This window comes from Rhinolophus hipposideros (genome assembly GCF_964194185.1).
Source record: "Rhinolophus hipposideros genome assembly, chromosome: 9".
In the NCBI taxonomy this organism is placed as follows: Eukaryota; Metazoa; Chordata; class Mammalia; order Chiroptera; family Rhinolophidae; genus Rhinolophus; species Rhinolophus hipposideros.
The window spans coordinates 7,197,057-7,217,267 of record NC_138055.1 but is presented as its reverse complement, the minus strand read 5'-3'; the positions used below and the strand labels follow the sequence as shown (position 1 = coordinate 7,217,267).

The 20,211-nt window shown below is 59.5% G+C and overlaps 3 protein-coding genes across 15 annotated transcripts in view; 2 read left to right on the top strand and 1 right to left on the bottom strand.

Annotated features, from left to right (window-relative positions):
• ADSL (adenylosuccinate lyase) overlaps positions 1-2,636 on the top strand; it is a 41,526-nt gene extending 38,890 nt beyond the window's left edge. Inside the window, exon 13 of the mRNA XM_081058632.1 lies at positions 2,534-2,636. Coding sequence (XP_080914758.1) covers positions 2,534-2,557 — 24 coding nt within the window. The 3' untranslated portion in view covers positions 2,558-2,636. The remainder of the gene's footprint in view (positions 1-2,533) is intronic.
• On the top strand, positions 2,534-11,750 carry SGSM3 (small G protein signaling modulator 3). 5 transcript variants are annotated; one of them, XM_081058628.1, is made up of 21 exons: positions 2,534-2,653; positions 3,123-3,208; positions 3,649-3,715; positions 5,453-5,643; positions 5,730-5,837; positions 6,379-6,522; positions 6,780-6,975; positions 7,248-7,393; positions 7,637-7,861; positions 8,188-8,242; positions 8,461-8,588; positions 8,703-8,858; positions 9,104-9,158; positions 9,286-9,335; positions 9,474-9,626; positions 9,774-9,844; positions 9,945-9,993; positions 10,069-10,154; positions 10,813-10,935; positions 11,023-11,083; positions 11,288-11,750. In XM_081058628.1, the coding sequence occupies exons 1-21, from the start codon at positions 2,647-2,649 to the stop codon at positions 11,366-11,368; spliced, it is 2,238 nt and encodes a 745-aa protein (XP_080914754.1). In that variant the 5' UTR covers positions 2,534-2,646; the 3' UTR covers positions 11,369-11,750. The 5 variants fall into 5 exon arrangements, with proteins under 5 accessions (XP_080914754.1, XP_080914753.1, XP_080914752.1 ...); XM_081058627.1 differs by having other exon boundaries at positions 5,450-5,643; XM_081058626.1 differs by lacking the exons at positions 2,534-2,653; positions 3,123-3,208; positions 3,649-3,715 and having other exon boundaries at positions 5,083-5,643.
• Positions 11,751-11,909: 159 nt separating this feature from the next.
• Positions 11,910-20,211, bottom strand: part of MRTFA (myocardin related transcription factor A) — a gene marked incomplete at its 5' end in the record, with an annotated part of 176,073 nt that continues 167,771 nt past the window's right edge. For 4 of the 9 annotated variants that reach the window (XM_081058617.1, XM_081058615.1, XM_081058618.1 and 1 more), the window contains 6 exons: positions 11,910-13,298; positions 13,961-14,077; positions 16,407-16,467; positions 16,746-16,907; positions 17,822-18,844; positions 19,884-20,055. In XM_081058617.1, coding sequence (XP_080914743.1) covers positions 12,784-13,298; positions 13,961-14,077; positions 16,407-16,467; positions 16,746-16,907; positions 17,822-18,844; positions 19,884-20,055 — 2,050 coding nt within the window. In that variant the 3' untranslated portion in view covers positions 11,910-12,783. The remainder of the gene's footprint in view (positions 13,299-13,960; positions 14,078-16,406; positions 16,468-16,745; positions 16,908-17,821; positions 18,845-19,883; positions 20,056-20,211) is intronic. The other 5 variants (XM_081058622.1, XM_081058620.1, XM_081058621.1 and 2 more) reach the window with 3 other exon arrangements.

Below are 20,211 nucleotides of genomic sequence, written 5' to 3'. Positions count from 1 at the left end.
TTAAGTGGGAACATGGTTTTTAAAACTTCCAGCTCAGTCCCTTTAACAATATGCAAGGCTCCACCCAGCGCAAAATTCTGATTCAAACCAGAATTGTCCCCTGCACATCTGTTCTACCAAAGAAAGACATTACATTTTCATTATTATCCTCACGCAGAACGCAGAACGGACAAGCCTAGCGTGGCTGTCCTCTTCGGGAAGTGGGTTCTGCCAACAGGAGGGAGTGGCCCTCCTAGTTGGGCACCAAAGCCTCCATAGTGGTCATTTCACCCAAACTGGGCATGGTCAGGGTGTGTCTGGGGCAGGACAAGGTTGGGGAGTCGGCTGAGATGCCCTTGGGGGCTACAGGATGGCTCTTTGGCCTCCAAATTTGCAAGTATGTCTTTAAAGAGAACTGGGGTTTTTCACGTGCCCATTTTTCCACATGCTTGAGTTAGGAGCCCTGTGTTCTCCTAGCTTCCTTGAAGTGGTTGTTTGATTTTCCTTTTCTCTTTATTACTCATGTGACCCTTCTCGTTTACCCAGAATCACCAACAGCAGAATTTTGTGGCGGATAGCACAGATTAGGGGCTGCTGTGGGCCAGAATAACAACTAGCACCTCTAAACTCCTGTCACCTGGAAAATGGCAGAAGGAAGTTTTGCTTTAGGTCTAGGTGAATATGATTTCAAAAACCAGAAGACAACCTGTCCTGAAATATTTCAACCACATCTCCTTCCTGTTACCTCCTGTGGATCTCATGGAGTCAGTCGATTCTTTCTGGTCCTGATAGAAGCAGGTTAAAAATAGGAAGTTAGAGGAAGCCCCTAGTGCTGACCCCCAGTCGATGGCTCTCTCTTATTTTTTTTGGCATAATTCACAGGCTACAAAATTCACCATTTTTAAGGTGTACATTTCAGTGTTTTTAGTATTTCATATGTTGTTCAACTATCACCACTGTCCAATTCTAGAAGATTTTTCATCTCTGCAGAGAGAATCCCGTACCCATTGCAGCCAGTCTGCAACCCCCTCTCCCCAGCCCCTGGCGGTCACCCATCTGCTTTTTGTTTCCATGGAGTTGCCTCTTCTGGGCATTTAATTTAAATAGAATCATGCGATACCCATCCTCTGTGACTGGCTTCTTTCATTTAGCTTGTTTTCAAGGCTCATGTATGTTATAGCACTATCAGCACTGCCTTCCTTTTTACGCCTAAATAATATTTCATTATATAGATATTTCATACATTTTGTATTTCCAGTTGTTAGACATCTGGGTTGTTTCTACTTTTTGGCTGTTACTAATAATGCTGCTATGAACATCCATGGACAAGTTTTCACGTGGACACATGCTTTCATTTCTCTTGGGCGAATAACTAAGAGTGGAATTGCTGGGTCCTGGTAACTCTCTCTGTTTAACCTTTTGAGGAACCGCTAGACTCTTCCACAGTGGCTGTACCATTTTACATTCCCACAAGCAGTGAGTGCCAAGGGTTCCAGTGTCTCCACATCCTCACTGGCACTTTTGTCTTTTTGATTATAGCCATCCATGCTAGTGGGTGATGAGAGGTGTCTCATTGTGGTTTTGATTTGCATTTCCCTGATGATGAATGATGGCGAGCCAGCATCCTTTCACCTGCCCATTGGCCATTCACGCCTCTTTTTTGGGAAAATGTACTATGTTCAGATCTTTTGCCCGTTTTTTAAATTGGCTATTTGTCTTCTTATTGTTGAGTCCTTACTTTTTAAGAGGACAAAAAGGGGAGGCAGGCAGGGGTTTAAACAGCTACAGGAGAGATTTGAATTAGATTGGGATTCCTCATTTCCGGCTGTAGGGCTGAGCAGCCTGTTGGAGGAAGTGGGATGTCAGTGTCCCGGTGAGTGCAGGTGTTGACGCAGAAGCTGTCTTCTATCTTAAAGGATTCCTCAGATTCTGGCTCAGGGAAGTCTACTTACTGTTATGCTGGTGGCTGGGTTTTATTTTGTTTTGTTTTGTTTTTATTGCGGAATATGGGGGAACAGTGTGTTTCCCCAGGGCACATCAGCTCCAAGTCGTTGTCCTTCAGTCTGTTTGGGGAGGGCGCAGCTCTGCTCCAAGTCCAGTCGCCGTTTTCAGTCTTAGTTGCAGGGGGCACAGCCCACCATCCCAAGCGGGAATTGAACCAGCAACCTTGTTGTTGAGAGCTCTCGCTCTAACCAACTGAGCCATCCAGCCATCCCTGGGTTGTTGTTGTTTTTTTTTTTTTTTTTAAAAAAAAACCATTTGCCTGCGCACAGGGCATCAGGAAGTCTATATGTGTGATTCCTTCCTTAATACTATGGGGAGTGGCTGAGCTCCCCATGGCTCACAGGGCTGTTGAGAACAAGTTTTGTAGCTTCTTCAGGGTGTCCTCTCTCAGATGAATTGTTCTTTTAAGTGTGACTTCTCCTTCCCTTGTCGAACAGTGGCCAGGGCTGGCGTCCCCACGGCCTCTGGGCCATCACATCGGAGGGGAAGGTGGAGCGAACTCCCAGGAGGGGCTGCTTTGGAAGGACTCTCCCCTCTGCTTTCTCGCCAGGGCGGATGTTTCTGGACCAGATGACGCTGGAGGAGGCTCCCCGCTCTGAGACACTAGGATAGGGCAACCTCTGAGTCTGGATCTGCAGAGGACTCGCCTCATCTCTCCGCACAATGTCAGGTGGGAGGCAGGGGCCTGGGCTTGGAAATGGGGCAAGGCGTCTGCAGAAGGAAGCGAGGCCCCACCCCGTGGGGAGGAGACAGGCGTGTCTGTCTTTCCTGTACCTTTGAGGGTCACAGAGCAGCAGGTGAGAGGTGGAGGAAGGAGGAAGTCCTCTGCCGGATGTCTGGGAGTCACTGCTCTCCCCTCAGCTCTTCAGTTGTCCCGACTCTGTCCTCTAACCTTCCAGCCGCAAGTCCCCACCGTAGCTGGGGAAGAGGCCAGAGATAACGTTTGGTTGTTTGTACCGTGCTGCTTTTCTTCCCTTTCCTTCCTCCATAAAGTCGCACGTTTGGGTTTCCCCCTCGCCCCCAGCCATCCCATGTCAGGGGTGCAGTCCCTTGTCTCTTGGGGGTGGGGGTGTATGTCCTAACTTGAATTTCCCCCTGAAGGCTCTGCATTTCTTCTCTCCTGTTCCTGGTTTTCCTAGGAAGCCACGTGCCTTCTGCCTGTGGTCCCTTCTCAGCCCTGACTCCGAGCATGTGGCCCCAGGAGCTCCTGGCCAAGTACACGCAGGTACGGCAGGTACAGCCAGGCCCCAGGGGCTGTGGCGCCAGAGGGGACCTGCCATCCCGGGAGTGGGTGGCCACAGCACCGTATTCACACGGGGTCAGATGGCCGCCTAGCGCCAAGTCCTCTGAAGCAGTCGTTAGGTCGGAGTAGAAGTATGATGGCACCATGCGCTCCGTTGTATGGGGACACAGAAGTGCGTAAAAACATGTGTCTTGCCTGGATCTTATTATTTTTGATCTCTGAGGAGAACAAGGAAAATGCTGGCTGGGAGAAGGTAGTGGCCCCCTGTAGCTGAATGGTGGCCTCAGAGAAGGGTGGCCTTCGGTCTGAGTCTCGGTGGCTGGGTGGAGTTTCAGCAGGCAGCATCAGCAGTGGCGTCTTCCAGAACTTGTGGTCCCCGACGGGGCGGCTACATGACTGACTCTCCCGAATCCTGGTTCTAGAAGGAAGAGTCAGTGGAGCAAGCAGAGTTCTACTATGACGAGTTTGGTTTCCGGGTGGACAAGGAAGGTACGATTGAACTCCTTGTGTGTCGTATTGTGGTGACTTTGGGGGAGGACACCAGCTGCAGTGACGCGCGTTCTGCAGCTGCCACCCCTGGGCTCTGGGTGCGTCTGTATCTGAGGGTGATGGGTGCTAAGTACGGCGGGCCCCTGAACAGCACGGGTGAGCTGTGCGAGTCCCCTCGCGTGCGGAGTTCTTTCCGTTGACCCACGCAGTTCAGTTGACCTGGGCAGTTCAAATCCAAGTTGTTCCAGGTCAGCTAGCGGCTGGCTGTGTGCCGAGAGCCCACGTAAGTTCTGCGCAGTTTTGACTGACTGCGCGGGCAGATGGCGCCCCCGAACCCCTGCTTTATTCAAGAGTCAACCCTAATGGAGACCCATGGGTTTTTTAGATTAATTTTATTGATCTTCATATAATAAAAGATGTTCATTATAGAGAAGTTGAAAGATACAGAAAAGTATAAAGATTAAAACAAATTAACCTATAATCCCACAACCTGAAGAGAACGGCTGACATTTTAGTGTATTCCGTTTTGGGCTTTGTGTGTATCTGTGTATGCTTTTCATAACTAAGATTATATCATGGACATGTTTTTATATTGTTCTTGTATCTCTTAACATTATACCATGATCGTTTTTCTGTCAGTTAAGACCTCTTTAAAAGCATATTCTTCAGTGGCTACATAATAACCCGGTATAGTAGATTCATCATATTTTTATAACCATTTCTTCTGTAAGTGAGCCTCTAGGCCATTTCCATTGTTCTCTATTATAAGTACACTTGTTGGTTGCTGAGTGGGCTGTTGGGAAAGCCGTCTGGCAGAACACAGGATAGCCTGTCATCAGGAGATACTTGTGACTAGATTTCAATTGGCTGAAACCAGTCATCTTCATTCAGGTCACTCATAGTTCCAATTCTGACTGAAGTTTCCTTGTCTAGTTTGCAGGCAGATATTTGGAAGTCAAAAGCTGGGCCTGACAGGAACACAGGGAACTTTCTAGTATGGTGGACAGCAAGGCTTCTCCGAGGGGGAGACATTTGAAGAGCCTAGGAGGAAGGGAGGCAGCGAGCATAGCGGAGGAAGGGGAACACTAAGTACAAAGGCCCTGGGGTGGGAGTGGATTTGGTGGCGAATAGGTGGAGCGGTAAGGACGGGGAGGGTGGGATGGGGGGCACGGGAGAAGGCGGGTCACCGAGCCTTCTCCGTGTCTGAGTGAGGTGGGCGGGTGGGTGGCCCTACAGGACTCCGAGCAGAGTGACGTGATCTGACTGTCTTAGAAGGGCACTGCTGTGTGGGAGAGAGGCCCGCGAGAAGGTGGTGGTGGGCATGCAGAAGAACGGCCACGGCTGGGACGCGGGCAGCGCTTGGAGGGGGTTGAGAGGGGACGTTCTGCCTGAGCTCTGCTGGCCACCCAGTAGTATTTGCTGATGGCTTGAGCCTGGGGTAGAAGCGCAGAAGCCACAGGCAGTTCCAAGGTTGAGGCCTGAGCACGTGGAGAATGGCAGCGGGTTTGTGGGTTTGCTGTGAGAGACCTCGGAGGGGCAGGTTTGGGGAGAGAATGAAGAGCTTGCGTTTGCTGGTCTCGGTGCTGCTGGAGCCATGGGAACGGTGGCTCTGGATTCCAGTGGAGAATCCGGGCTCTGGCCCAGAAGCCCAGGGCCCTCTGCTTTGGAGACTGTGCAGTGAGGAGCCGTTTTCCTTCCTCCGCTTGGCCGCCTTGTCCCTGGGCGCTCCCCCAGCAGGTGGTGCGGACCCAGCCGGGTCCCTGAGGGAGGACCCTCCGCAGCGGCTGCGGTGGCAGGCGCACCTGGAGTTCACCCATAACCACGACGTGGGCGACCTCACCTGGGACAAGATCACCGTGTCCCTGCCCCGCTCGGACAAGCTGCGCTCCCTGGTGCTGGCCGGCATCCCCCACAGCATGAGGCCCCAGGTGAGGCTGGGAGGGTGGACCTGCAGAGGGCGACCGAGGGCTCAGGTGCCACCAGAGGCTGAGCGCCTGTGGGCTCCTGCCCTCAGCTGTGGATGCGGCTGTCTGGGGCCCTGCAGAAGAAGAGGAGCTCCGAGCTCTCCTACCGGGAGATAGTGAGGAACAGCTCCAACGACGACACCATTGCTGCCAAACAGGTGAGGCCTCGTGGCACAGCTGCCCTCGGGGACCGCAGGCTGCCTGAGGTTACCCGAGCCCCCTTGTGGGTCTCTCCTCGGCCGGGGTGGCCCGGGAGAGCACAGCAGCTGCTTGGCGCCATGGGCAGTCCTTTCACCCACACATGTGCGCCTGGAGCAGTCTGGCTCCCTCCTGGGTGCTCTGTAGGCAGCAGGGAGAATTGTCAAAAAGACCACCAAACAGTGCCCATTAGGATCGCCTAGAGATTTTAAACAGATTTCCAGGCCTCATTCCAGAGATTCTCATTCTGTAGTTCCAGCCCAAGGCCCAGGAGATCTGTTGTTTTATTTTTGTAAGTTCCCTGGGTGGATCTGATGGCATCAGCTACACACTAGCTGGGCTCTAATCCTGAAGGGAGGAGCGCAAGGAATCCCCATTCCTGGGGGAGCAGCCCCTGGGCAGTGCCCCACACGGGGGCCCCCAGCCTCCCCTGGGCCCTCGGTGGCAGTGTGGCCTGCGGCCGCGTCTCATCAGGCCTGGGCGGGGGGCTGCTGCCGGCAGATCGAGAAGGACCTGCTGCGCACCATGCCCAGCAATGCCTGCTTCGCCAACGAGAACAGCATCGGGGTCCCGCGGCTGCGCAGGGTGCTGCGCGCACTGGCCTGGCTCTACCCGGAGATTGGCTACTGCCAGGGCACGGGCATGGTGAGCACAGCCCAGGGGGGAACTGGGGGCCCCGGGGGCGGTCTGCAGGCCCCAGGGCCAACTGTCTCACCATCTGGGACAGCAGGACAGGAAGCGGGGGTGGAGGCGGGGGCCCAAGGGGGGCTGGGCTGCCAAATACTGGTTCCTCACTGAAGAAGGCCTGCGTGACCCTCTATGATGCGACCCTCGGAGCGGGGACTTTTTCTCATCCGTGTGGAGACCTGGGTCGAGGCCCCTTGTCCCCCTTTCCTGGCCAGGTGGCCGCCTGCCTCCTGCTGTTCCTGGAGGAGGAGGATGCCTTCTGGATGATGTGCGCCATCATCGAGGACCTGCTGCCTGCCTCCTACTTCAGCACCACGCTGCTGGGCGTGCAGACAGACCAGCGGGTCCTGCGCCACCTCATTGTCCAGTACCTGCCTCGCTTGGACAAGCTGCTCCAGGAGCACGACATTGGTAAGGACCACCCTCCCTCTTCCTGGGGCAGGGGGCCTGAGACGGATGCAGGTATTGCGGACCTGAGGCCTCCTGGCAGCCAGGCTGACGGGGCAGCTGGCCGTCCCCGGGGAGAGAGAGGCGCTCCTGTGACGGGGAAACAGCAGGTCTTCTCTTTCGTCTGCTGTCCCGTCTCGTTCCCTCCATCCCCTTGGAGCAGGACGGGCCTCTTGCTGCTTTTGCGGGGATACCGTCCGGCTGCTCCCCAGCTCATGTGCCTGGTCTGTCCGCAGAGCTGTCCCTGATCACGCTGCACTGGTTCCTCACGGCCTTTGCCAGCGTGGTTCCCGTCAGGCTGCTGCTGCGTCTCTGGGACCTGCTTTTCTACGATGGCTCCCGGGTGCTCTTCCAGACCACGCTGGGCATGCTGCGCCTCAAGGTGCTGCCGCAGCCCGTCCCCCTACCCCCCAGGCTAGGAGCCCCGTGAGCCAGACGCAGCTTCCCGGCACCCTCCTCTGGGGGACCCAGTGGCCCCTCCTGAGAACCCCTGGGTGGGGTGGGGGCTCCTTGTGCTCAGCTCATCATCCAAGGAAGCCACACGTGTATGGGGACTGTGATGGCGGTCAGCTCGTGGGCCTCATGCTGGCCAGTGACCCCCTCCTTCCCCGCACGCGCGGCCCAGGAGGAAGAGCTGATCCAGTCCGAGAACTCGGCCTCCATCTTCAACACGCTGTCAGACATCCCCTCGCAGATGGAGGACGCGGAGCTGCTGCTGGGGGAGGCCATGCGGCTGGCTGGCTCCCTCACTGACGTGGCCGTGGAGACCCAGCGCCGCAAGCACCTGGCCTACCTCATTGCAGACCAGGGCCAGCTCCTGGGGACCGGTGCCACCACCAGCCTCTCTCAGGTGGGTCCGTGAGGGAGGAGGTCCTGCCTTACCTACAGCGTGGGGGTCCCCTAAGGAAGCCCCACTCTGCTGCCCCCTCCCCAGCTCAGCCCCCGGGGCCTGGGGCAGCCCAGGGGGTCACAGCTGTGGAGTGACATGCCCAGTGTGGGTATAGGACAGACCAGCTTTGAAATGACCCTCTGAGGCCATTTCTCATGAGGTAGCACGAGTGGACACCCTGGGCCGCCCCACGGGAGGACTCTGTTCCCTTCCTCTGGTGCCCAGATGCCTCCAGTTGGCTGGGCACTGGGTGCCCTCCTGCCGCTGACCCGCTCCTGTGTCTACAGGTGGTTCGTCGCAGGACCCAGCGGAGGAAGTCTGGCATCACCTCCCTGCTCTTCGGTGAGAAGTGGGCTGCAGGCCGCTGGCGCTGGGCCAGCCCACGGCTCTGCCCCGCCCAGCACGTCTCAGCTCTCCGGGCGGGGTGGGGGCGGGGTGGGCGTGGGGGCCGGTGCAGAACGGGGTGTCCGTCCTCACCGCCCGGGTGGACTCCGAGCTTCCCGAGTTGGGGTGGGCGCCGGGCGGGACCGTGGCTGCCATGTCGGTCTCTGGCCTCCCAGGTGTGGACGACCTGGAGGCACTGAAGGCCAAGAACATCAAGCAGACAGAGCTGGTGGCCGACCTCCGGGAAGCCATCCTGCGGGTGGCACGCCATTTCCAGTGCACAGACCCCAAAAACTGTAGTGTGGTGAGTTGCAGGCTCCCATCCTGCACCCGGAGGCTCGCCGTGGGGCCTGTCCTTCCCCGCCCCACTGAGGCACCGCCCCGTGGCGGCCTTTCTGCCCCCCCCCCCCCCCCGCAGGAGCTGACCCCTGACTACAGCATGGAGAGCCACCAGCGGGACCACGAGAACTACGTGGCCTGCTCGCGGAGCCACAGGCGCCGGGCGAAGGCCCTGCTGGACTTTGAGCGCCACGATGACGATGAGCTGGGCTTCCGCAAGAATGACATCATCACGGTGCGTGGGGCGCGGCTCGATATCCGCGCGTGCCTGACCCCGGGAGGTGGGCGCTCAAAGGCAGGCGGTGGCTGGCAACCTGTGTCCCTTCCACCCGCTGGCCCTGAGTCTGTGGCCAGGTCACCCAGCCGCACCGAGGCCTTGGCCCTGCGAGTCGGCATCAGCCTGGCGAGGACGGAACCCAACGGTGTGGGCGGCCCTGGGCGGGCGGCCAAGGCTCTGCTTCCTGCGCGTTTCCCCTGCAGATCGTGTCGCAGAAGGACGAGCACTGCTGGGTGGGGGAGCTGAACGGCCTGCGAGGTGAGGCCTTGGAGCCCCGCTGGGGGCGGGCGCTGGGCAGTGAAGCTGCACCCCCCTCCCGCCGGGAACTGGACTGGGGGAACGTGTGCGGACGCCAGGCTCCTCACAGGACCCTCCTCTCCCACAGGCTGGTTCCCAGCCAAGTTCGTGGAAGTCCTGGATGAACGGAGCAAAGAGGTGAGAGGGAGCCCGTGGGAGCTGCTGCTGCGTCCACCCGCGAGGCCTGCGCGCTCGGCCCGTCCTGAGCGCCGTGGGCTTGTGGCTCTGAGGACGAGCAGGTGGCCGGGCCTCTCACACTCCGTCCCCCACCCTCAGTACTCCGTTGCGGGGGACGATGCTGTGACCGAGGGGGTCACGGACCTCGTACGAGGGACCCTCTGCCCAGCCCTCAAGGCCCTGTTTGAACACGGACTGAAGAAGCCATCCCTACTTGGGGGCGCCTGCCACCCCTGGCTGTTTATTGAGGAGGTAAGTCAGTGGCTGGACCCACGTCCCTCACCGTCCCTGGGCTCTGTGGAGCTGGTGGCAGCAGCTCGTGAGGTGGTGATGTGCTTAGCTGAGCCCTGCGGCTCTGACCTGGCACCTGCTCGGCCCTGACACTCTCCCTGTCCCCAGGCCGCGGGCCGGGAGGTGGAGAGAGACTTCGACTCAGTGTATTCGCGCCTGGTGCTGTGTAAGACGTACAGGTAACCGGGCCCTGCCAGGTGTCCGGGCAGCCTCGGGGGCGAGGGAGCAGCCCGAGCCTGCACCCCAGGCAGCACTGGCAGCTTCACCCCCCTACCCCAGGTTGGACGAAGATGGCAAAGTTCTGACCCCAGAGGAGCTGCTCTACCGGGTAGGTGGGGCCATGAGTGGGGCCACCTCCTGACTGGCAGCTGGGGGCACCTGAGTGACACCTGTGCCCTCCCAGGCTGTGCAGTCCGTGAACGTGACGCATGACGCTGCACATGCGCAAATGGACGTCAAGCTCCGCTCCCTCATCTGTGTGGGGCTCAAGTGAGTGAGTGTGCCCGCTGTGGGTGTGGCAGTCCTGCCTGGTGAGCGGCAGCCTGGACTGGGCCCTGTGGGGGAGCGGGGGCGTGTAAGCTGGGCCCCCCAGGCGCTGGACAAATGGAAGCTGGCGAGGGTGACTCCCAAAGGCCTTCGTCCAGTCCAAGACCAGCCGGTGCTTTGTGGCCAGAGGAGGTGCTTGAGGAAGTATTTTAGTAAGGTGACCAGAAATGAGGTCACCACAGCACACTAGGAAGAGGGCTCGGCCATTTGTGAGGCTCAGGCCTGGATGAAGGAGATGTTTCTGGATTTGCCACCTGGAAGAGGGGTCGCCTCCAGGCTGCTGCGCCCCGGGATGGGAGGAGGAGTGGTTGCAAAGGACAAGTGTCCGTAAGACTAGCTCAGAACGTGGGCCCAGCAGGTCGGTATGAGCGTCACTCCTGGACTGAGCAGTAGGGCTGAAGCCCCTGTGCCCAGGAGGCGGCGGTCGGTGTCTCAGATGCAGAAAGAAAAGAGCTGTAACACGACTGGGCAGTGGGGGCCTTGGGGACAAAGGGCCCCTGAGCGTGTCTCCTGGAGGGGCCTCGCAGTGGAGGGAAAGGGACTGGGCAGCCCGTGGTCCTCAGAGGGCCCTGTGGATGGCCCACTCCTTCCCCGTCCCCAGTGAGCAGGTCCTGCATCTGTGGCTGGAGGTGCTGTGCTCCAGCCTGCCGACCGTGGAGAAGTGGTACCAGCCCTGGTCCTTCCTGCGCAGCCCCGGCTGGGTTCAGATCAAGTGTGAGCTCCGGTGAGGACCCTGCCCAGGTGGCCCTGGGTGGGGGTGGGCAGAGCCAACTGGAGGGCAACTGACATCCCCCCACCCCACGCTCCCCAGTGTCCTCTGCTGCTTTGCCTTCAGCCTCTCCCAGGACTGGGAACTTCCTGCCAAGAGAGAGGTAGGTGTTTGGGGTTGGTCCTCGGCCCTGCAACCTGCCTTCCTTCCAAGGGGCTGTGGGGGCACTTCCGTCCATATACTTCCTGGTGGCTGAGGCAGGGCCCCGTGGGAACCCTGAGTGCTGGCATCGCCTGTCCGAACCACTCTGGCCCCAGCACCCCCTGCTGCGCAGCCTGTGACAATGAGGGGCTGTCCCTGTGTGCAGGAGGAGAAGAAGCCCCTGAAAGAAGGCGTCCAGGACATGCTGGTGAAGCACCACCTTTTCAGCTGGGACATAGATGGGTGACACTTCCTCCAGGGGCCCTGTCACACCCAGGCCTTCCCCAACCCGTCGGCTACCAGAGCAGCTCCTTCCTAAAGCACGAGCAGCACCAGCCCACTTTGGAATGGGGCTCTCAGGTGGCCCGGGACCATGGTAGGGAGATTGCAGACACCACCCAGAGCGTCACTGAGGGCAGTGGGTGGCAGGAGCAGAAAGTGGGGGCCCGGCTCAGTCTGGTCCTCCCAGGCTCTTTACAGGGGCCCCAACTTTACTCTCTGTACTAACCAGAAACCTTGTGAGGACGTGGAGAGCCCTGGGGTCCTGGCAGCTTTTGTTCAGGAAGGGGCTGGGGTGGCTGAAGGCCCCTTGGCCTCTCTGGCTTGTAAATAAATTCTTTGAGAAAGTACCTCCTGCCTTTGGTCCAAGGTTCTCCCCTTTCTGGAACGGTCTGGAACGGATGGCCAGGCCAGGAAGGTGGGTTATGGTGTGGCCCCCAGAGGTCACAATGCCCAGCCCTACACCCCCGCCCCCTTCTGCAGCGTGATCAATATGGACTAATAAGCCTGTGTTTTTGTTTTTATTTTAAAAAGTTCACACAGCTGCCCCACCTCTGCCCCAGCACTGCTTTTGGTGACTCCATCCCCAACCCCCTATGAATGACAGTGACAGCCCGAAGGGAGGCCAGGCCCCCTCCTGTCTTAGGGCCGTGGTGGCTGCAGTGAGGCAGCGGGACGGAATGTGGGTGGGTGGCCAAGACCACCTCGACCCTCGTGGCACTGATAAGGAGCAGGACAGGTGGGGGACAGGCTGTGACAGGGTGTTTACATGTCAAACACACGTGATGGGTGGGGCTCCGGGAGCGGTGGTCTCCAGGTTCTTCTGCATGTGCACAGTAGAATGGGAGGGGACTGTATCCGCCTCCCACCCCCCAAAAAATATATGTATATATATGTATGGCGATATATAATATAGAGGTATATACACCTGTACAGGAAACGCCTGCCACCAACCACTAAATGGTCATACTACACCAAGACACTAAAATGGCAGGGAGCCCTCTCCCCTTCCCAGGGACCCTGGAGTTGGCATCACGGGGGATGGGGAGGTAGAGGCCCAGGTCTTTCTTCCTTCCCAGGGACGAGAAGGAAGGGGATTCACGCTTTGCCTGCCTGAGCAAACAGCAGCCCGATGGCACCTCTGACCTCACAAAAGGAGATCAACTAGGACGCCCCTGGCCTTTCCAGGTCTCCCAGACCCCAGGGTGGGACCCAAGAGCTGCTGCTCGGCAGCGTCTCTCAGTGAGCCAGGGAGGGACAGCAGGACCTGTGATTGTCAGGACTCGTGGCCACACAGAGGCTGGATCAGGCAGCAGAGCCGAGCTCCGGAGAGTTCCCGAGGCTCCTCATGTCCAACGCTTCCGTCCCTGGCACACCTGAGAGCTACAAGCAGGAATCCCAGTGTAGCTGTAAGTCATGGCCATCGAGGAAGTCCGTGGAGAAGAGGCTGGGGCCCGTGGTGCTGAGCGGGGCCAGGCTGAGCACGGGGCCGCCTGACGACAGCTCCAGCCAGTCCATGCTGTCCAGGTGGCCGTCAGCCAGGTCGAGGCCCATGCTGCTGGGCTCAGGGGCAAAGTGCAATTCCGAGGTGTCCATGGGTGAGGGGGGGTGGTCCAGGATGGCCGAGCTGCTCAGCATCTGGCTGTGGAGGTCGTCGATGAGGGAGAGGGCCTCTGACCCCTCGTGTCCGCCGGTCAGCAGGGGGAGGCCTGTGCTGCTCTCCAGGAAATCCTCCAGGCGCCCAGGGAGCGCGGGTGAGCCTGACGGAGGCGGGGCAGCCTGGGGGAGTTCGGCAGCAGGTGGCGACTGGGAGGCCAGGGGCGACGCGCAGGCTGCTGTCGTGGGGGGTTTCTCTTTCCCTGCAAGGGATGGTGGCTCCTTGAAATCTGCTGAAATTTCTGCCAATCAAGAAGGTAAATGGATGTCAGAAACCAGGCATGAATAGGACCTGAAGTTAGACCCTACCTTACACATGTTTAAAACTTAAAATGGGTCAAATATCTAAATTTAGGAGCTAAAACTACAAAACACTTAGAAGAAAATGGGGGAAATCTTCATGACAATTGAATTTGGTAATAATTTCTTGGTTATGACACCAAAAGCACAGGCAACCAAAGAACAAAACAAAGTGGATACATAAAAAATTAAAACTTTTGGGCATGAAGAACACTATCAGGAAAGTGAAAAGGAATCGCTGAAAGTATCTGCAAATCTTACATCCTGATGAGTGATTCATACCCAGAGTAACGAACTACAACTGAACAAACCCAACAGAAAATGGGCAAAAGCCTCGGACATTTCTACAGAAGACGCACAGCTGGCCTGCTGGTGGTACCAGCACATGAAAAGATGCTCAACACTGTCAGTCACCTGGGAAATGTAAATCAAAACCACTTCGCACCCAGGAGCATGGCTATTATTTTAGAAAACTGAAGAAAACAAGTGTTGGCAGTAATACAGAGAAACGAGAACCCCTGTGCATGGCTGTTGTGAATGAAAATGACGTAGCTGCTGTAGAAAAGCGTTTTGTAGTCCCGCAAAAAGTTAAGCAGCAAATTACCTTCTGACCCACCAATCCCATTTCTGGGTGTTGACCCAGAAGTGAAAGCAGGGACTCGAACAGATGCTTGTCCACCCATGTGCACAGCAGCCAAGAGGTGGGAACACCAGTGTCCACCTGTGGATGAAGGACCCACAGTGTGGTCCACCCAAGCAATGAAACACTCAGCCACACAAAGAAGGAAACGCTGGCACCTGCTATGATGTGGGTAAACCCTGAGGGCACTATGCTGGTGACATATGCCGGAAACAAAAGGACAAATACTGTGTGACTCCACTTGCGTGAGGTCCCCAGAGCAGTCAAAACCCAGGAGACAGAAAGCAGAAGAGAACAAAGGTGACCAGACGGAAGGGCAGTGGGAGGGCTGCGTGTGGGCAAACGAGTCAGTGCAGGGTGATGGCGCTCTGGAGACGGACGGTGGCGATGGTTACACAATGAATGTACTTCACACCACTGGACCGTACTTTTAAAAGTGGTCAGAATGGCAGGTTTTATGTATATTTTACCACAATTTAAAAAATTATGCCGAAACCAGGCTTGTTCCCTGACCCTCTAGATCCTGTCCTCCCTCCCAGTCTCCCCTCCCAGCTGGACGTGCCTCTGTCACCAAATGACCAGCACCCTCCGAGCCTGCCTGTCAACCTGCCCAACTGCCACCAGTGAGGATCCTGCTGGCCCCACCCGCCCAATCCAAATGCCCTTCTGACATCCTTGCCACCTCCCTGGCCACTAGTCAGCGTCCCTTTGGGTGCAAGCAGCACCCCCAGACTCCTTTCTCTGCCATCTGCCCACGGCTAACGCTCCAGGCCGGCTCCCTCTCTGCTCTTGCACAATCTCTTTTCTGGGCAGCCTCACCCCTCCCACTTTCACTTCCTGTCTGGACACCACAACTCCGGCCGCTCACCGCCAGGCCACTCACCGGCAGGCCTCTGCTGAGTTGGGCCCCAGCCTTCCCATCTGCCCGGGAGCACTGCCCTGCCCTGCCCAGCCCAGCAGCCTCAGTGCCCCCCGCCCTTGTCAGAAATGCACCTCAGGTCCACTGCAGCCCCCAGCCCCCGGGGTGTCTCCCTAACATCAGAACAGTGACCTCAGAGTCATGTCAGCTACTGAGCTCTTTTAAAAACGGAGATAAAACTCACCATTTTCAAGTGAGCCATTCCATGGCTGAGCTCTCCCTCTGGCTGTGCCTCGCTTCCTCCCACCTCCTGGCAGGCAAAGCCGTGGAGAGAGCAGAGCTCCCATACTCCCACAGCTGCCACCTCCTGCAGCTCCCTCCTTCCTGCAGCCGCCACCCGTGACGTCCCGTGCTCCCCTCTGCTCACCACCAGGTCGTCCCACTGGCACGCAAATGTGCTGCCCTTTCTTTGCTCCCTTTGCAGGAAACCCTCTGCAGAGAGCTCTCCAGACCTGCTGTCTCCCGCTGCCCCTGACCCTCTTCAACCCACTTCCGCAGGAACTTGCGACGGTCCCACACAGCACACTGGCTGAGGTCACTGATGGCCACCCGTCATCCCTGACTGCCATCAGCAGCCCGTTGCTTCAGGACTTGCCCCTCGGCCCATGGCTCGTCTGCTCACCCAGCCGCATGGCTCTGAAAGCCGATCAGGACACCAACAGCCACCTCCTGCCCTCGCCCCGCCCTCACCTGGGCCATCTGGGTGGCTCCTCCTGTCTGGGGACATATCTAAGCCCAACTGGCACTGCACCCATGCGCCCCCCACCGTCCCCAGGACCTCCCTCCTGGTAACTCAGGCTGAGACCCTTGGAGTCATCCTCAGCTGCCCTCCTGCCCTTGCTACATGCCTAATCCCGAGGGAAATCAAGCTGGCACTCCCAATTCACCAACTCCCGCCTTCCCCACCCGGCTGCCACCTCCCAGGCCCCAGACCCCCGCCTGGGTCACGACCGTGGTCTCCCTGGTCGTGCCCTTCCTCAAAGCTGTGCGGCGGGCCTTGGTGTTACCCAGTCAAAGCCCGTCCACCCTGCATGGCACTCATGCCCTGCCTGGACTGCTGACGGCGGCACCTGACCATCCCCTGGGGACCCGAGACCCTTCCCTTCCCGACTTTCCGTGGTGTACCCCTCTCTAACATGGCATTTCCTTAGCTTGTCCTTCATCTCCCGGCAAAAGCATTCACTGTTGGGCTCACTGCCATGTCCTGGGCTGCGGGGACAGTGCCTGCCGCCCAGGCAGTGGGTGCTGGTAAAGCGAACGTGTGTTGAGGCCGCACAACTCCCCAGCTCCCCCCGTTCCCCCCGGCCCCCCATTCTTGCCCAGGCCCTGGAGGTGGGGTGCGTCTCCGCCGTTGTGGTGTCTGAAGTACAAGGACTATCGCCCATTAAGTGACCAATAACCAAAGCAAACCACACAGACTCCCCACGGGCAGGAAACCGCCTATGGAGAAGGAAGGGAGGTGGGGAGACAGCTCAGGGGTCTGGGCTTTACCTCCGCTCTGAATAAGAATGTCAAACAGGTCATCCATCTGTTGGCTCGAGGAACCATTTTCCTGTGGAACAAAAATGGGGGGAAAAAAGAAAGATGAAGCTCTACCACAGGCCCCAGCGTCTGCCCGAGCTGGGCCCTGGCCGGTGCTCAGGCGCCCGGAGCCCACACCCACTTGGTCGGGCCAGGCCCTGGCATGCCTGGGCGACTGGCACGCGCCCCAAGACTCCTGGGCCCCCCAAGATGGGCTCCTGCCTACCTCTAGCCTCCCGCTGCACTCGGGCCGGCAGGAGCCCAGCCCAGCAGCCAGGCAACGCCCACCCCGGCCAGGCCTCAATCTACCTTCTTCACCTGCTGTCTGGGCTGCTGGGTCACAGCGTCCTCATAGCCAGGTGGCTCCTTCTTCAGCAGAGGAGTAGGAGTCCCAAAGAGGGGCTGTGGCGGGCGCTCCAGGTCCATCTGGGCTGGTGGGCCAGGGGCTGGAGAACCGGGCTGGGACGAGGGCTGGCAGGAGAGCCGAGAGAGGCAGTGGTCGGGCTGAGGAAGCAGGCCGCGGGGCACACGGCAGGAGGCGCCCACCTCCTAGGCCAGGACAACTTGGCGGCTGCACTGGCTTCCGGGGGGAGGGGACACAGGCAGGGGAGGCCCTGACCTCCGACCCTGCAGGGGTGAGGTAGGCTGGGGTGCCTGGCTGCCTGGGATGTGCTACAAGCCACATGGGAGAGGGAGGGGCTCTGGGCTGATTTCCGCCTCGTCCCTTTCTGCCTGAGGCTGCTCAGGGCCCTCCACTCCCCTCCTGAGGTGGCTGGTTCCTGCCACTGTCCCTTCCATCCGGAGTTCTCCAGGGCTGAGGAGCCACACAAAGCCTGAAACAACCCCACCTTTGCACCAGGCTGGCTGGAGGGTCTGGGACAATTGTGAGAGTGACACCTTGGCGTGGGACAGTTGGCCCCTCTGCGGGGAGGGAGAGGAGTGGAGCTTGCACCAGCCCACCGGCTCAGCCCACCGCCCCCAGCGCCCCCCCAAAGATCCCGAGCCAGATGGCTGAGCCCACAGCCGCTCCCAAGCTGAGGGGCTTCTCTGCCCCTCCCCCGGAGCAGAGGGAGGAGTGGGCCCGGCCTGGGTGGGGGCTGCTCAGGAGCCCTCTGCCAGGGTAAGAAATGTTCCAGCATCAACGGCCAGAGGTGGGCAGTCACTGATGCCACCCTCACGGCTTTGGGGTCGTGGAGTCCCTTAACCTTCCCAGGTCGCTGCATCCTCCTTGGTAACACAGGGACAGCGATCCCTCATTTTGGAAAGTGAAGGGAAGATTAAAGGAACAAGGCCCTCCGTGCCCAGCCCCGGAGCGCCTGGTAAACAGGGCTGTCGTTAGGACCTTCGCACCCCCCTGTGGCCCCTGCCCACCCACACCCCGGTACCTGCTGGGGGCTCCCGCTGGCCAGGCCAGGGCTGTCCGCGTTCTTATTGGTCACGGTGAGGACAAGGTGGGTCCCTGTGGAGTCAGTGATGAGGGTGGGAGGAGTGACCCCCTTGAGGAGGCTGGGGCCCTGTGGGCCCAGAAGCAGCTGGGGCGTGGGCGTGGGCGTGGGTTCCGGCTCGGGCAGCACGGCTTCTTGCTTCACCACCACGGCCGGCGGCACCGGGGCACAAGCGTCTACGTGGTGGGCAGTGGGGGCTGCCAGGCTGGGGCTGAAGGGGTGAGCGGGGCCCAGAGGCTGTGGGCTCAACTGGCAGCTGGAGAAGCTGTTCTCCTGCTTCACGGGGATGCCCAGGGCAGCGGGGCTGGGCGCAGCGGCGGGCGTGGGCTGCTGGGCCCGCTTCTCCTGCTCCAGCTGCAGCCGCAGCCACTCCACCAGCTGCTGCTTCTGCCGGAGCATGCGGGTCAGCTCCTCGATCTGCTTGTCCTTCTCCTGCAGCATCTGGTCCTTGTCGCGCCCGTCCAGCTCCGCCCGCACCCCAGGGCTCAGGCAGCAGGACCCCACCCGGGGGCCCTCCTCCTTCACAAGGACCTGCAGGGGCGAGGCCTGCAGCGTGAGCTGGGTCAGCGGTGATGTCACCATCTCTCCGAAGGTGTCCCCGGGCGTGGAGTTCTCATCGCCAGTGCTGAGCAGGGAACGCTCTGAGGGGGTGGGGGACACGGGAGGCGTGGAGCCCGTGCTGCCGAACTTCACCAGCCCGTTGCTGGTCACCGTGGCCACCACCACCTCGGCTGGGGCCAGGCCTGCTGCCACCAGGGCAGGCCCCGTGCTGAGCCGGGCTGCCGGGAAGGCGACCACCACCTCGCCAGCCTTGGGCAGGATGGAGGGGGCAGCAGCGGCCTTGGGGGCTCCTGGGGCAGGGCTGACTTGCTCTTGGTAGGCACGCAGGCGCTCGATCAGGTCTGTCTTGGTGCCCGAGACGGGCAGTGACCGCAACTTCAACTCCTGCTTCAGCTCCGCCACCTGCAAGGACGTGGCGAGTCAGGGCAGCAGGGGACAAAGGGAACTGGGTCCAGGCAGGAGGCCAAACAGGGAATGAGGGGAAGGGGAGGGACGAGCTTTTGTCTGTTAGGCCTCACCTGCCGGGGGCCCCCCTGACTACTTCATACCAGCAACCCTGCCCGGCCCACAGCCCTGGAGGGCGAGTGGCGCACCCCCAGGCCCAGCCCCGTCCCTTTCCTCATCCTCACCACACCAGGGCCTGGTTAAAATGCTCCCCACCTCGCGCCCACGCCTGGCACAACAGGCCCTCAGCTGCCCCAGCCCTAGCAAGGTGCCTGGTGTTCAATAAACGCTTCATTGACCGGACTGGATTTTACAGAGAACGTTGAGGTCACAAAAGCAAAAGAACTTCTTCAAGATCACATGGCAAGTGAGCAGCAGACTTAGGAGTTACATCCAGGTCTGATGGATTCCGAAGCCTGTGCCCAAATGCCCCAGTGAGAGCTGTGTCTTGCTGGCATCAGGCCACGACTCAGGAGGGGCCACCCTGGTTCAGAGGACAAACTCTCGAGGGAGAATTTGGTCCATTGCATCTTCTGATCCGGACACGGAGCACAGGCCGGGCCCCAGGTATGATCCCCCACCCGACCGGGGCCTCGGGCAGAGCCTGCCCTGGGTACTGGCCACTCCCTTCCCAGGTAGACTGGGCGGGAGGGACACTGACTGGCAGTGGGAAACGTGGGGGTGTTAGAGTGGATCACCGCCAGGCTAGCTCACCCTCAAGTGGAGGGAGCACCCCATTTCTCACATTGCACTGTCAGGCCAAGAAGGTACGAGGCAGACAAGGGCTTCCTAAGCCCCAAGCCCCTGGACAGATGCTGGCTGATGGCGCCAGTGGTAATGACCACGAGGCCAAGGCTTATGGCACGGATGACCAGGGCCAGGCAGGCCGCAGAGCTGGAGGAGACCAGACGTGGGAGCGCCGCTCTGCCTTTCCTGACCGCAGGGTCCGGGGCCGGCTGCTCTCCCTGGAAACAAGCACCTTGGGAAGACCACCTACCTTCATGTCGTCCAGGTTGGCAGGCAGGGCTCCCGGCTTGCCGGGCAGCGAGGTGCTGTTCTGACGAGCCAGCCCACTGGGCCCCGAGGCGCCGGGGCTGGAGCTGGAGCTGGTGGAGGAGAGGCTGCGCATGGGGGGCGGCCCGCCGCTTCCCAGAGCCTCACCTGCCGGCCTGAGAAGAGAGGGCAGAAATGAGCAGCAGGGAAGGCCTCCCCTTGGCCTCTGCAGGGCTGAGTAGAGATGGGCCTGAGCCGAGGGGCCTGAGCTGAGGGCCGTGCGTACAGGCCCCGCCTGGGGACCACTCTTACAGGATCCAGACCAAAGGGCC

Coding starts and splice junctions, on each gene's coding strand:
- SGSM3 (XM_081058625.1), top strand. CDS start 5,209: ATGGCAGCGGGTTTGTGGGTTTGCTGTGAGAGACCTCGGAGGGGCAGG. Junction 9,627..9,773: donor CCTGGCTGTTTATTGAGGAG/GTAAGTCAGTGG, acceptor CCCTGTCCCCAG/GCCGCGGGCCGGGAGGTGGA. Junction 11,084..11,287: donor AACTTCCTGCCAAGAGAGAG/GTAGGTGTTTGG, acceptor CCCTGTGTGCAG/GAGGAGAAGAAGCCCCTGAA.